Here is a 16,210-nt window from a genome sequence, read left to right on the forward strand (position 1 = left end):
ATCCAAACTGTTTGGAAACTATAAACTAAATTAAAAGATTGCTTTGATCTTGAAGGTGACAGGAAAAAAGGACCTAAGTGGATCCTAATTATCCATCACAGGAGGTCCTATAGGCTTATGTAGAGTCATGCTGAATATAACGCATTTAGTGTCAAGACGTAGTCTGGGCTAGACACTTCAACCTACCATTAAACATTTCTGACACATAGCATATTTGTTTCATATTTGAAATGTGATATTTCAACTAGTGTGGGATTTCTACCCATTTACTCTAGTATCACTTTCTGGTCAGAAATATCATGTGGTCTTATTTCTTCCTTAAAACCCATTTGACTAAAAATTACATTCTTCATAATATGAACTCTATTACATGTATGGTTTTTAATGGCTGAACTGTTCTAGGGCCTCCTTTTTATATGATAAAAGACAGAGAATATAGTGCATATTATGTCCTTACATGTGGCAGTTGCCATATTGGGTTGTTGGTTTTCTTTTGCATCTGTTTTTTTTTGTTTGTTTGTTTTAAACTGTCCTACAGCATTATGGGACTTCTGAACTTTGCTGATATGCTTTTTTTTAATGCTCTTTAAAATACACAGATATTAAATAACAATTTTTTGGAAATGCTCAGCTGTGGGAGCTAGAGGAATTGTAATCTAACTCATTTTGTCCCTCTCTGAAATAGGCAAGACCAGGAAGTCAAAGACAGCTCTGAACATCTTTGCATGTTTTAAGCTTTTTTTGTGGGATGTTTTTAATTTATGCTTATCAGTACTCATGTTGAGTAGCACAGGCAAGTGCTGCATTGGTCTGATGCAGTACTCTAGAGTACTTACGAATCTATAGTTTTGAGTATAATGTGAAAGTGGGGGTGGTCTCTTTTTCTTCAGGCACAGACGCCTGGCTTTGCTGAAGCAAGTGAGTATCCGAGAGAACTGCTGCACACTTTGCTGTGATGAGATAGCAGACACAGAACTCAGGCCGTGTGGACACAGGTAAATTAAAAATATATATATATAAATAAAGAGAGAGAGAGAGAGAATATGTATGTTTGACATTGAGCTTAAACAAGATCAGATACAGTTCTTGCTTATTTTGAGTGACTGCAGCCTACAGAAAATGCTCCATCCTTTTAAGGATGTGAAAGATACAGGCTAAATGTAGTAGTCTCACCATTTCTCCCATGTCACCCCTGAGCTGACTTAATCCCTAAATGTGTTCCAGTGTTTGGGGAGAAGGGAGGCATGGAGAGGATACAGTATTGTGGCTAAGCACATATGCTATCCCTGGGCTTCTAAGTTTAATTCCTTGGTCTTGAAGGTGTTGCTGATGAACGCCAGCTTGGTAATTGTGCTGTAAAATCCACAACATGTGAGAACAAAAAATTCATTATATATTCAAATACACAATAAATATTCAATAAATGGGTTATCTCAAGTCACAGATTTCTCTAAGAAGTAAGAATGGGACACCAATAGAAGTGATACCATAATACCCTTTTCCTGCATTGAAGTAGCCTACTAGGAAATTCAGTTAAGTCCAGTTCCGTAGTGTTTTTCAGAGCACTAACAGAAGTCTTGCCGTGGGTCTTTTGTCTGGCTGCCACAAAGTTAAAAGGAGAACAAGTATGCCCAGTGTGTCTCAGGACAAAGTCAGGACAGAATCACACAGGGCATTGGGATTCTTGTTCTCCAAGATTAAGATTAACACGAGTGTGCAAGTGTAATCCTGACTGACTGCCCCAGCAGTTTTAGGTCTGTAAGATGCTGAGCAGCAGGAGTTCCTCTCAAAGCCTGTGTATCCACAACACCTGACTTGGCAATTTCTAATCTCCACACTGGAAGACTTATCTTGACTGTTTTGCTAGCAGGCTGAATAAATTGCTTAGTGCCTGGATTTTTTTTCTTTTTAATTTTTATTATTTTGTAAATTCAGGCTTTAACTGCACTTTTTTTCCTTCTCATTCAGTGACCTGTGCATGGAGTGTGCCTTGCAACTGGAGACCTGCCCATTGTGTCGACAGGAAATTCAAACTAGAGTCAGACAGATCTCTCACATTTCATGACACGTGGAGAAATGCCACAGACTTGTTTTTAACGAACTCCATCCAATACTGAAGGGGGAAAGCATCTCTTAACCAATCTTTACGCACGTAGAACCATAGCCACGGCCAGATTTCATGCTAAACTGTAGTCTGTTTATCTTAAAAATGAAATCTTTAATAAGCTATTTCAAGTTGCCAGCAATGGGAATTGGTTTCAACAGTAATGAAAGCTGGTAGTTCAGTGTGTTATGGCTATTGGTTATCTCCAAGCAAGACCACAGGAGAGTGTCTCTTTTCCTCCCCCTTTCCTTCTCGCCTGTCACAAGTGCTGAAAGAATTTGCACTGGAAGTACACATACAATGCATTTAAAAAAAAAAAGAAAAGAAAAAAAAAAAAGGAAAAGAAATATCTCCTAGAACAGGGCCATTCTGTCTTGTGCTCGATAGTCTCTATTTTTGGCAGAAGTCGGTATACTAAAAAAGAATGCCAATGTTTCTTGTTTCATGTAGCCTCCTGCTGGTCAGAGACTCTGTATTTTCAGACAGTGGATATTAAACCGCTCAAAGACTTAATCTGTACACAGACTGATTTGAAAAGACAGTGTGGAGACTGTAGAGAAATTCACATTTTTTAATAACTTGGTGATTCCAAAGAATGTTCTGATTTGTTTTTAAACATTAAAAGATTGGCGGTACTTTCAAGTACATAATGTTTCTGATGCTTTTAACTTCAGTACCCACATTTTTTTGTGAGGATATAATTTTCAGGAGGTATTCTTAACTAATTGTAATGCTGGACTGGAATTAGTTTGATATTCTAGGTATTTTTTAAGGTATCATCAATCATCTTTTTTTAATCAGTATTGTTTTTGAAAGTTATGTTCACTTTGAAAATATTGAGCTATCTTAAAAGATTGAAGAAGAATTCTCAGCCAGTTTATTTAAAAGGAAAGAAAAAAAAAGTTATTGGATAGCAAGTTCAGGCCTCCTCTGTAACTCTTAAAATATGCACCTTGCTTGCCACATGTCAGTCCTGCTCTGAGCAGGTTTGGGGCCACACTTTGTGGTTTTGGTAGGGATCATTTAGTGGGAATCTCTGCACCACTTTAATTATACATTTGTGACATTCGTATGTTAAGGACGCATTTCAGCAGGCAGCTTTTGACTGTTTTACTAGGTTTCTGCAAGGAATCAGATTCACATCTGGTGTCAATTAGAGAAGTAGTGCTAAAGTCAGTGGAGTTATGCTTATTTTGCACCAACTGAGGATATGACTCGGTCTCTTCCAAGACTTGTACTTTTTTTTTTTTAATTATTTTTTTTAAGTGTCTGGGTTTATAGTAGAACTCTGCTAATTCACACACAACTTGCACCAAAACCATCCCACCTCTTGGCAGTGATTCAACAGCAGAGGCCATTGTAGTGAATTCTCATGCTGTGATGTATTTTTTTTTTTAATTGTCTTCATTGTACTAGTAAAGTGTCAAGTATTAACAAAGTGAAGCTGAGGGCTGACTGTTCATGCTGAGCACTCTTGTTTCCTACTGACCTAAGCAGGAGCTAAGAGCACTGTGCACAGGTCCCAAAATCAAGCCTGTTAGCACCTACTTTCATGTTTTGCCTTTGCTAACTGAAGGGTGCTGAATTCCATCAAGAATAAAATAAATCTCCAGTGAGCCTCTGAAGTAAACTGTGTGAACTAGGAAAGTTCTGTAAATCATTTTCATGTTGACTTTTTCCAAATACAGACTGAATCAAAAATGGTGTCATGTTTAGTCTTTTTGCTAAAATATGAATTCTCTTCCACCTTGGATGCCTGTTTTGATTAAAGTCAGAATGGCAAATCCATGCCATGAGGACTTCATTTCCTCATTGACTGTATTTTACTAGATTTTGGTGTATCCCACTTTGCTAGTCAGGGCTGAGTCCCTTTTGGCTAGGTGCTGAATGAGCAAACATGTAAACATTGTCACTGCCACAAGCTTCATAGAATTTCAGAATCATTTAAAACCAATTTTTTAATGCTTCTGAATGCAAGGGTAGCTTTTATCCCTAAGGTGCAAAGTACAAAGGTACCAACCATACTTTAGGGAAGAAGTGGGAAGGAACCATTTGGAACTCTGCCTTAATAGATCCTAATAACTTCAGGGTTTTGGTTTCCTTGGCCAAGATTAACTGAGGTAAAATTTTCAAAAGTGCCTAAGACTCCTGATTCATATCAACTGTTGTATGAGATTAAGCTCTTAAGACCCAGGTCCACAACGGCCTTTAGGTGCATGCTGTTCCACTGAAACCTAGGGCACCTGAGAGCCTAGACGCCTTTGTGGATATGGGACTAAGTGCCTGTGTTGTTTGTTGGAAAAGATGTGAATGCTTTGGAGAATTTTTGCCCTGGACCATCTTCCACACAGCTGGCGCGGCGCAGAGGAAGGCAGCGGCGCAGGAGGAGGGAGCCTGTGAGCGCGTGCTGCTGTCTCTGAGCCCCGTCACCATGCCAGTCCTTAGCTGTTGCAGAGAACTGTCCTATTCATTTCACAAACTGAAAGACTGTACAATTCGGCTGGCTTCCTACCGAAATTCAGGATGGGAATGTCTTTGTAAAGCAGGCCCGGGTGCGTGCGTGATCGGGCACGGGGCTTGCTCGCTGAGACTGGTCGGCCCCTGCCTGCTCTGCCCTTTCTCGAGGACTTGTGGGCCCTGGAAGGAAGACCATGGCTTCGCAGGCCTGCAGGTGGGAAACCCGAGCAACGGAGAAGGGGAAAGGAACTGTAGTCAAGTTGTTCATTAAAAATAAAATGTATTGACGACTTTTTTTCTTTCTTTTGTTCTTCAGTTCCTTTACTTCACTTCTAGTGAGAGCTGAGGTTAAAACTTCCAAGAGCCAAAAGGGCCAGGAGGGCAACCTGTGGAAACGTAGGGGGGTCCCAGATGAACGTGGAGGGCGAGCTCGCCACGTGCTTCCCCGCGGAAAGGAGCTCTGTACCCTGCGGCTGTTTTTAAGCTTGCATGAAACAACCTTCAAGAGCTTTGGGTCAGAGCCCGAACGCAGCCCTCGATGTATGCGCAGCTGCCTGGATCGCTGACCTAAATTTCGCCAGCGTGGAGCTTGCCAGTCTGGCTGTGTTTCTCCTCACAGCGGAGCCGCCCGCTGCGAGGGGAAGCCGGCATCAATAATGGCGGCCGGGGGGGGGCGATTTTTACGTGCGTCCTAAGGAAGCACATTGTGTGTGTGTGTGTGTATATATATATATATATTTTTTTTTTTTTTTCTTGGTAGGATGGTCTTTGATGCCTGGTCCTCTAACTCGGTCCGTGCCCCCGCGCCAGCACCGAGCTGCCGCCGGGCCCCCTCTCCGCGGCCGGGCCCGCCCTGCGCGGCCGCGCGACCCTCCCCGGTGGCGGCGGCGCCTGCCCGCTCCGCCGCGCCGGCTCCGCTCTCCCATTGGTCCCTGCCGCTGGGGGCGGGCCCTCTGCCGCCGCCTCCGCTCTGCGGTTGGCTGCGGCCGGGTCGGAAGGAAGCGTTTCCCAGGCGACGGCCGCGGGGACGGGGGGGGGTGTAACGCGTGCGATGGGGAGGCCCTGCTGGCTGCGGTGACCGGCGGTAGGTGCGGGGGGCCGGGGCCGGACGCTTGGGCCCCTTTTCTTTGGGGGGGGTTGTGGAGATCAGAGGGGCCGGATGCCTGGGTCCCTCCTGGGGGGAGCGAATGATACGGGCTGGTCACCTGGGTCCCTTTGAGGGAGGGAGGCGATGCGGGCCGGACGCCTGGGTCCCTGTTTGTGTGTGTGTGTGTGTGTGTGGGGGGGGTGATGATAAGGGCCGGACGCCTGGGTCCCTTTTGGGGGAGGGAACGATACGGGCCTGTCGCCCGGACCCCTTTTGGAGCGGGGAGATGACGACGGCCGGTCGCCTGGGTCCCTTTGCGGGGAAGGAGGTGAGGGAGGCCGGATGCTTGGGTGCTTTTTGGGGAGGGGGGAGGAGCAGGCCCGGCGTCTTGGCTCTGCTGAGGAGCCGAGATTGGGGGGGGGGGGAAGGGTCTCTTTCATCCCCCTTCTGTGCCGTGGGGCCATGCTGAAGAGCTGGGGCCCATCCCTAGTTGGGTGCTCCAAAGGCTGGCACTGGTTATAAGCCAGCAAGGGTGGCAGGAGCAGGGCGTCCCCAGTGCGCACCCAGTATCCAGCCGGCTGTTGCACTGATCCTATCTCAGTGGCACTGGGTGCTGCGTGCCATTCCCGTGTGACGGGTCAGTGACTGCTCAGAGCCACGGGGCCGAGCGGTTGGCCGTGATGCAGCCCGGCCCTGACGCCTGGGATTGCTATCCAGACCCTCATCTGCAAGCTGTCCGGGAGATGCTGGACCAGGGTGGCCTCTTCATCCCATCTGTTCTTATTTTCTTGTATCCTGAGAACAGTCAGTGAGAAAGCTTCAGGAGAAAAGGTTTAAGGGTCGCCTGAACCCCCCTTTCAGAGACTAAGTGCAGTTGTGTGCAATTTTGAGCCTGTTCTCTGAGGAGGCTCAGAAAGTTCCTTGAGGATTTGGATTGTTACTGAAACAAAGTAGAGAGCAGTCATTTCTGGGTGAATATGATTCTGAAGTTCTGAGGTCTAAAAACTAAAGTTTCTCTCTTGGTTAGCTATTCGAGGTGCGTCTGGTAATTAAAAGATTGAAATAGCATTACTGCTAAGGCATATGTTGTCCCTTAGTATTCTGTCCTAAAAGGAAAACCACCTCAATAACAGTAATATAGTGGTTTGTCTTTTCTCCAGTCCAATAGGTTATGCAGTAAAAATGGAGACTTCAGATGAGGAAAACTTTGGTGTCGCCATGTAAGTAGATTTTATTCTGTGTCAAGTTTTCAATAAACTATTTCCTAGTTAAAATATCTTAATAGGAATATAATTACAAGAATGAAGTTAGACCATACTGATTAACAGATCCTGCCTCTTAGGAGAACAAGGACATGGAACAATGCAAAGTCCCAGGAAGGAATAACTCCAGTTCAGAGTTTAGATGAAGTCAAGCTAAATATGGCTGTAACAAGCATAGCACCAGGTAGCCCTTGCTGAGTGATCAAAATAAACACTATAGGCTGAGAGCTGTTCTTTGTATTCATTTTAAATTCAAAAATTCCCTCTGCTTGCTGACACCTTATGTTGTCTTATATTATAGATTTTAAGAAGCGAATATCTCTGTGTGTTTGAATGTACCCCTTCCAGACATGTAAGACATTCTACAGGTGGCCTCAAACAAATTTTACGCTAGTAGTTCCAAGACCCTGCTTCCCCCTTCATTTGCCTGGCCTACTCATCTCTTAAAGCTTGTGGTGAAGGTGGCAGATGGGGATGTGTGCCTGGGCCTCTGTCACTGTAGTTCACAGGCACATTTCTTGTGCTCTGTGGACTGAAAGGCCACATGTTCCCTTCAGGTGCTTCTGCGACATGGCCTAGACCTGATGAGGCGGCAAATGTCTTAAACCGCCGCAAGATTTGTCAGAGCATATTTGTTCAGATATGCAGATATATATGTGTTGTACAGAGAGATAGGATTGTTGCTATTTTGAAGCAGTTAAAATCCTTTGATCTGTTTTGCAAGTTTAAACTGTTTTAAATTAATATTTTAAATTTTTCATCACTGTTAGAATAAGTTATAAAAATGAGAAGAATTTCTCCTATTTCTTTTTTCATCTGCTCGATGGTAATGCTTATTAAAAAAAAATAAAGAGCGGAAATTACCCAGAGCAAAGTCTCCTGTCTTTATATGTAAATGGAAAGTGATAAGCCCTGTTGCCTGAAGTCATAAATATGACACTTGGAATATGTAATGCTTCAACTGTCATGTGTGAGCTCCTTTTCTTGTGGTGTTATGCCCTCTGGTGGAATAGCATGCCTTTCCATGCACTTGTGTTTTCTCTGCTTGCCTTCCTAGGCTTAACAGATCACAAATGTTGTTAGAGCATCACTTGATGTTCAGACACCTTCAGTAATCAAATGCCTTCACCTTTTTCCTGGTCAAAATGAGTCCTATGGCCAAACAGTTAAACTGTCGCTGGTTTAGGTTCACTGGACTGTCGTTTAATAGCAAAATAAATGTTCTGGGTTTTAAATAACATTGTCTGAAATGGTAGTCTGCTCTGCTTAATAGAGGGAAATTTGAATTTAAATTAAATGGAGCTTTCACTGACTGAAGCTAACTTTTTTTTTTTAAGAAAAATGTCCTATAAAGCTTGTATCCTTGACATGTAAGAAAAGCCTGTGCCTCATCTGCTGAGGCATGTAGTTCATCTCCCACTAATGATGATCTCAGAATGCCAAGGTCGAGCAGGTGCTATGGGTTATCTAATGTGTCTGAACAAGCTGCACAATAATAAATTTAGCAGAGGGAGCTGAAATCGTGAAATACAGATAACAATGATTTCTAGGATGACTTCAGGTACATAATGTTGTTTAATATTTGCTGTGTGGTGATAGAATGACTTTATGAGATTATACCATCTATTTCAGAGCATGCAAACCTGTTTCTTGCATAAGAAAAATACTTAAATTTCGTCAGTTATAAAATATACATATATACAGAGAGAGTTTAAGGGAAGTAAGTGTTTCTGCAGGGCCAAGTATTTCAAAATACTCCCTAGAGTGTGTCATAAACAGTTCTATGACCACCACGTAGAGTTCTGCAGGGTAGAGAGAGAAAGGAGGCTTGTTTTAGTAGCCTACGTTCATGGGATGGAAAGTGCTTGTTTACAGCTCTACCTGCACTCTTCATGTCACCTCAGCATCAGGACTGGAATTACCTTTAGTGCCAGTAAAACACCACTTCTTTTGAATTAGGCACTTATCTAGTGAATACGCAGTGGAGCCCTGATGAGAATCCCCATTAAGCAGTCTTATTATCGGTTAGATTTTCAGTGTTGTGGGCTATTTTGTAGGTGGAAGCTAGAAAATCATTCACTTATCTGGTAATTACTGGGCTTACTTTTGTTTAGGCTTTCCACAACACTTTCTAATTTTTATTTCTATTCTGACTGAAGTGTATACATATGTAATACTGTCTTTCTTTGCTTTCAGCTCCTCCCCTTCTGATGCAGAGTTTGATGCAGTTGTTGGGTATCTGGAGGATATTATAATGGGTAAGCTCTGCAAGTAGTTATAGACAACAAGATGAGTGCTAAAAATGTTCCAAGCTGCTCCTCTAATTGCTGGACGTACAGAGCCAAAATAGCCTCTCTCTGCTTCATAGAAGCTTTCCTTCCTTAGTTCTCATGATTGCTAACCTGGTACTGTAGGAAAACTATGCACAGAAGTCTTCTGTGTGCTGTTCTCATAACAGCGTGCTTATGAGTCTTAAAAATGTGTCCTCGCACCACTGCAGTACAATCAGTCCTTCTTCATAAACAGTAAAGGCACTTTTAACTTTCCACATAGAAATCAAAAGTTTCTGGGATCTTTGCCCTCTTAGAAAGGGATGAAAGAGACCTTGAGAGGTTGTCTTCCTTTCCCCAGCTCTGCCGAAACCTCTCCTACCACATTTATCAGGATAGGCTTGGAAGCTTCCATCAGCAGAGCTTCCACGATCTGTCTCAGCAGTTTGTTCTAGTGTTTAGCTGTTGTTCCTGCAGGAAGCCTTTCATAATGTCTAATATGGAACCACCTGTGCTGCAGTTAAGTGTGTTGCTGCTTGTCCTGTCTCTGCTGAACATGGAGATATGTATTTGCAGCAGCATGACTGAACTGGAGATGCATGTCATCATGTCTTTCCAGTTGTCACTTTTTGAGACTAACCTTCTAAGCTGATTTTGTCGCATGTAACCTGCACGCATGTGTACAATCAGAGCGTGGCAGGGAGTGTTGGGTGGACCCAATCTCATCATGTGAGCTTAGGCAATAAAAAGTCCTAAATTCTCGGGGCCATAATTTCAACTGAGAAGTCAGTGTGTGCAAGGAAGTAGTGTACAAGATGCAAAGAGAGAATTCATGCTAATCAGCCATCTGCTACTTCCTAAGAACAATAAATAATCTCTTTAACCATGTCTTTCCCAGAGTGCTTGTGTGTTCTGCAGCCTCAGTTTGCCTGGTGATGTAATTGAATGTGGAGAAATGCTAACAATACAAATTTTGAATGTGTTAGGGTTTAGAAAGCTCAGGTTGGCGTATTTTAACACTATGTATAAGTAAATTTTATATTTATACCTGTTCTGTTGAATTTAGTGATGACTTTAATGGTTATCTTGCTCCTTGTTATTTTTCTTTCCTTCCACAACTGGAAAAGAAGATTCTTCAGCAATTGAATACAAATTTGGGAGTTTCACTAATATTTCTTAAATCAAGGAAAAGAATTTATTTTGTATTCCTATAGGGGGAGAGGTGTTCACTTTATAAAAATATATATTTTTTTGCTGACTCAAGAGCCTGAACAGAAAAAGGGTTGTTATAAATAACCTTATTAATGAAACGTAAAGCAGGAGGGCTTTGGTGTTAATACTGAGTGTAAGTGAAACTTTTGAGTAATGATTGTGGACCTTGTTAGGTTTTTCACAGCATTTTAGATGTTTTGCAAATGTGTCCTGTTCTATTTTGAATACACAGCTGCTGTGAAAACGTAGACTGATGTGCTGCTACCCTGTTGATTCAGGTCCCTTAACCGAAGTAGCTTCGGCTTGTAGCATCCTTGGTTATGTGCCCTGAAAGAACTGGCTGCTGCCCTCCCACAGCAGCATCTGTCTGCTCCCAGATGGATCAGAAATTACGGCTCAGCAACAGTTGCTGTACTGTTACGACTGACTCGGCACGTGTGTAGTGCTCCGTAGTTGTGACAATGAGACAGAGCTCTAGTGAACGTAGTTTCTGTGTTACAATAAGAATGACTAGACTCATAACTGTGTGATGTATTTTTGTTGTGGCCCAGATGATGATTTCCAGCTAATACAGAGGAGTTTTATGGAGAAGCACTACCAGGAATTTGATGACTCAGAAGAAAACAAGCTCATCTATACTTCTATTTTTAACGAATACGTAAGATATTTTTCCTGTTCTTCGCATGTATTGCTTTTTTATTTTTATTTTTACTCTGCATGCCCTCCTTTATAAATACTGGGTTTACGTGGAGTGAAGCTAACATTGTCCGCTCTCTGTGTTTGATGCATAGTCATGACCTGTGAGCAAGGAAGATGTTTTTTTGAGCTCTAGTTTCCTATGTTTGTTCCACCTGAAAACTTTTACAGATGTTTTGAAACTTGTGTAATTCTCTTGAACAGAATTTTAACCTAATTTTGTAGCAGGTAACATACGTGATGACTGCAATAGAGATCATTCTTTTCTGGTTGTATTATTTAGTGTAATGGAGAGCTTAATGACATTCTTTGTACAAGGCAGCTTCCTCCTGACCTTGTACATCTTTCACAATCATCTCACAAAGAATGATTATGAAACTGTATCAGTCAATACCATAAAATGAATTTAAAATAAGTTGTTACTGGATCCAAAGAAATAATGTTTGCTTTCGCACCTAGTACCAGCAAAAATGTCGAGCCACAGCTTGTCAGTGATGATGTGAATATTTGAACTAGCGTTGCCTAGCTCAGGAATCTGCAGGCTTCTTTACCTAGTGAAGATAATACCGTGGAGAATAAGGTGTCAATGTAAGGAAAATCCAGTGTTTTGAAATCTGCACGTGAAGTTTACTGTGATGCTGTAGGGTTTTTTTGTTTTGTTTTTGTCTTTTTTAGATCTGTTTAGTAGAGAAATACATTGAAGAAAAACTGCTTGATCGGATTCCTGGTTTTAATATGACTGCGTTCACAATGTCATTGCAGTAAGTTGTCGTCTTTGCTTTTGGTTGGTGGGGGGGGTGAGGGGGGTTATGTCCTTTTTCTCAATTCATTTGTCCTATCTAGAATAAAACTTAGGTTTGAGGACTCTCCCTTGAGAAGGAGATTCCCATTTAAATAGCAATAGTAATGATTTAAAAAGTGTTCATGCATGCAGTGCTACTGACTGAGTGCTTTTCTTACCTTCATTATGTCCTGCTACTCTAAATTTCTAAACTGTCATGCTGAAATATGTTGGGTTGTAATGAACGGAGAAATCAGAATGAGAACATTGACTTCCCCCACCCCCCACATTGTTGTCACTTTGGCTTTTGAAGCCAGGCCATTGAAGTGAAAAGCTGGGTCTCGTTAAGCAATTTCTCTCTTTCAGGCTATGTTGGACATTAAATATCTTGGAAGTCTTTCAGGAGCTATGTGAATAAATGCCTTTTATTGCAATTTCTGTGCAAAGCATTTAGAGAAAAGTTTGGTCTGTCTTAGATTTTTATATTTGGTCATCTTTAGCTTAACTGACTTCACGAAGAATTCAGTTTTAAAAGATGACTTTTCCCCTTTAATACAAATATCAAGTGTAATTGGGAACTGAATCTCTTAAAATATTTTAATCAATTTTATTCTTTTAAATAAAACACTGGGAAATTACTGTGAAAGCATAGTAGTGTGCTTAGAAGATATACTGTTTAAGGTAAAGCCCCTTTTGATAGGAACTAAGAAAAAAAAAAAACAAACCAAAAAAAACTTTGGAAACTGGTAGGACTGGTAGGAAAGATGAAATATGCCAATATGGCATGTTGAGGAACACAGAGTTTTTCTTCTAAAATATTTTTATCCCAAGTCTTATACCAAATATCATCAGTACGGTCCCTCATTCTTAAGGGATGTTTATGATCCTTGTGTGCCCTTTCCTGAGCTCTGTCACCTTCCAAGGGACTGTTTAGATCTTACCCTGAGCTGTTTCAGTTCTCAAGGTAAGGAAGTACATCCCTAATCTTCTAGCCCCTTCCATCTCTAAGGAGTAAATGGAATTTCCCCCTCATTCTTTAATATGTAGTTCTTTGGTTGTTTATTCCATTCCCTTTTCTTTAGTTGATGCGTAGTTTTATTGTAAACATAGTGTTTGGAAAGGCTGGAGTGTATTTTTTAAGTTGTTTCTAGAATCCAAGACTGCAGAGCTAGCAAAGTAGTTTAATGGTGTGTGTATCCTGAAATACTCGATTTCCCATTTCAGAATTGCACTTGATACCTTAGATATCCAGATGGAAGTGTTTACTCAATAGGAACAATGTACCCATCTTGCATTTTATCTACTAAGCCTGAAAATAGTAAGTTGTTACATAGTGAGGTTGCCTGTGTTGTCCCAGGGCACTGCACAGCTTGTCAAAGTAAATTAAACCTAGTGATCAGATGTATGAAGTAGCAACCCTCGATGCTCCCTTAATACCATCTCCGAGATCCAAGGCTGCTGTAGTCATGCGTTGGAAACATCCTACCCATGCAAATGTACATCTGTGCAACTCAGAGCGCTGTCCACGCTTTTCTCCAATTTTACTCTTTCAGCTAGGCATCAGAGCTAATGTGCCAACATACACAGCAGTTCTTATTCAATTAGATGTTGTTGCCATTCCCTTCTATCTTTATTTGGGGTCTGGTGTGAGCTGTGAATTTTCTAAGACTGCTGGTCTGCTCTGGTAAAGGAAAAAACCGACAGTGACCTGAAACCCAAAATTTTTTTTGCTCAAAACTTGAAAACCAGACATTCACATCTTCCTTATACATTTTTTTTATTACACTCTGTGAATTTGTGGTCTATACCTACCTCTTTAACCTTACCAGGAGAGCTCTAGGATATATGTTCTAGTCCCCAGTGGTTAGGTCCAGACAGCCTTTTATTCCTACTTCATTTTTATTCCCATTGATCCCCCAGCCTCCCAGGAGCAGGGATTTTGCCTCACATGTGCAGATATGGGGTATCTACTTGACATCTGATTGAAATGGATAGCTTTATTAATAGCAGTTCTTGAAGCTATCAAAGGGCTTGAGGACGCTTTTATTATTTCCATAGTTTTGGGTAAGTAAAAGGCTAGTTGAGTTTTACTTCTGTTGACTTGCAAGCAACATTCTTTGGTTTTCAAGGATTGATGTAATACTCTTACATCTTGGATTTAGATTGATTCAATCATATAAAAACGAGTAAATATAATATTAATGTACTTGGATTGCAGATACTGAAAGGGAATATTGTTCAGAATTTTGCTTTATGTTAGGCTTTTAATAACATTCTTGTTTTAATCTTGATATTGTTCAACTTGTCCTCAGGTTTTGACCTCAAATCATTCTAAAAAATGAATTTTTCCCACACAGTTTTCTAATTCTCCAGCTTCTTCTCTTCTTTGTAGACAGCACAAAGATGAAATGGCAGGTGATATATTTGATATGCTTCTCACGTTTACTGACTTCCTGGCTTTTAAAGAAATGTTCTTGGATTACAGAGCTGTAAGTATATCACATTGTTCTGTTTCCATCGCATAGTGGTGGTTGTTTTTATATAGCTCTGCATGAGAGTACCAAAGGCAGTGTTACTGCAATAGGTAACAGTATTTATTCAAGGGCTGTACCAGATCAAAAGGAAAATAACTTAATTTAGTGGCTATTTAAACAAACTCAAAATGCACATTTAATAGTTTGTAGAAGACCTGAGTGAAGTGGATATGCGGTGCGGTTCTTTAGAGACGCATGCTTTCCACATCTTTTGAGTGTCGACCTTTTTCTAGCTAATCCCAAACTGTCTTTTTAAGTTTTATCTATTTGTATTTCTCCTCCTCTCAGTCCAAGCTGGAGGAACAAAATAAAAATTAAAGAAGGTTTTTGGGTGGGCCTTTTCCTAAGGAATGAAATACGTGTGAAAGTTTAAAAAGTCCCTCCCTTTAAGCTTTGACGAAAATAGGGGGCAGGTAGAGGAGAAGACAGCTCATATCTCAGCAGCAGGAATAATTTCTTTTGGGGTTTGCACCTGTGGAGATACCAATTGCATCAGTCTTGATAGGAAAACCCATGGAAACTCGATTTTGGTAGTGCCTTGAGCGCAGGAGGTAAGGGTTTGCTGTATGCACTCTTATTTTGTGTGTCCCCTTGTACTTTATGTTGGGGTGGGCCTGTTAGCTGGGCTTGCTTGACCACATGTAAGCAAACGGCAGTGATTTGACCTGGACGTATAGCTGGCACAGTGCCAGGAGAGGTATTTAACTCCAAGTTTTCCCACGCAATTTGTTTTTGATGTCTGGATTCACCTATTCCTATTCACCATGAACAGGAAAAAACAAACGCTCTGCTAGGGATTTTGTTCAAGTCTCACAGCAAAATGTGTATGATTATAGATGCTCAGGGTAACACCTTTTTTTTTTTTTACATTGATTTGATTTAATAAGCATAATATGAATTGCCTGTTTCATCTTTTGAATTTAGGAGCCTGCTTATTCCAAAAGAGAATCAAGAATTTCTTTTTCTCTCATTTTTTTTCTAGGAAAAAGAAGGTCGAAGTCTGGATTTAAGCAGTGGGTTAGTGGTGACATCATTAAACAAATCATCAATATCCTCTTCCTAGAGGAGTTTGTACACTAGCTTCCCTCTCCAGATGAGTGCTCTTGCTTTCATTTGGACATTAAAACACTAAAGGTCATGAGAATCAAGGTGCTTTTACGTGATGAAAACTGACTCATTTTCCAGACTATGCCTTCAAAGGCCTAATCCTAGAAACCTATGTTTGTGAATTCCAGTTGGTATTCTGTGACTACAGCAGAAGAAAATTTCAACTCTACCAGAGTAATTGTTTTTAATAAATATATACCACCTATACCAGCCAAACTGTTATACATGCTGAGAAGCTCAGCACTCTCAGAAGGCAGTAAATAGGACTATGTGCGTGTTATTTGTGTTGGCATCTTAACCATCTCCCTAAAGTGTAATGCTTCTCAGAATCGAGAAGGCAGTGTAAAAAGAGTATGTCCATCCTGCTCTGGGAAGGACAGGTGCGAATACATAACCTCTGAGTCTCTCTTCCCTCATCAGTTTCTTTTTTTAATTTATACTTTAATGTGATCTGAAATGGTCCAGCTTTCTAAAGGAAGAATGTGTTTTAACATGTAGATGTTCTAGCATGAGGCTGCCACTCATTTCTTTGATAATTGATATGTTAGTGTGTAAATCTGTGCCGTCCTTAACGCGCAAAGTTCTCTGATTCACTTTTTTTCAGGCCCCAGCTAAACTACATTGCAAAAATAGCTATAATAAACCTAAATCTTGCCCATAGTATGCAATTTCTTACCTTCTTTTCAGCAGTGGTGTATTT

At 41.2% G+C, this 16,210-nt stretch overlaps 2 protein-coding genes across 3 annotated transcripts in view; both read left to right on the forward strand.

The window, feature by feature from the left end:
* The window catches only part of RSPRY1 (ring finger and SPRY domain containing 1), a 42,279-nt gene extending 37,423 nt beyond the window's left edge, over positions 1-4,856 (forward strand). For both annotated transcript variants that reach the window (XM_067302764.1, XM_013948649.2), the window contains exons 15-16: positions 891-995; positions 1,969-4,856. In XM_067302764.1, the coding sequence (XP_067158865.1) occupies positions 891-995; positions 1,969-2,065 (202 nt within the window). In that variant the 3' untranslated portion in view covers positions 2,066-4,856. The remainder of the gene's footprint in view (positions 1-890; positions 996-1,968) is intronic.
* A 736-nt stretch (positions 4,857-5,592) lies between these two features.
* On the forward strand, positions 5,593-15,715 carry ARL2BP (ADP ribosylation factor like GTPase 2 binding protein). Its single transcript, XM_067302765.1, has 7 exons — positions 5,593-5,645; positions 6,809-6,868; positions 9,107-9,168; positions 10,944-11,050; positions 11,764-11,849; positions 14,262-14,358; positions 15,386-15,715. Exons 2-7 carry the CDS (start codon positions 6,831-6,833, stop codon positions 15,464-15,466), a joined length of 471 nt encoding a protein of 156 aa, XP_067158866.1. The 5' UTR covers positions 5,593-5,645; positions 6,809-6,830; the 3' UTR covers positions 15,467-15,715.
* Positions 15,716-16,210: the final 495 nt, after the last annotated feature.

The sequence above is a fragment of the Apteryx mantelli genome, chromosome 10 (genome assembly GCF_036417845.1).
Source record: "Apteryx mantelli isolate bAptMan1 chromosome 10, bAptMan1.hap1, whole genome shotgun sequence".
Classification (NCBI taxonomy): domain Eukaryota; kingdom Metazoa; phylum Chordata; class Aves; order Apterygiformes; family Apterygidae; genus Apteryx; species Apteryx mantelli.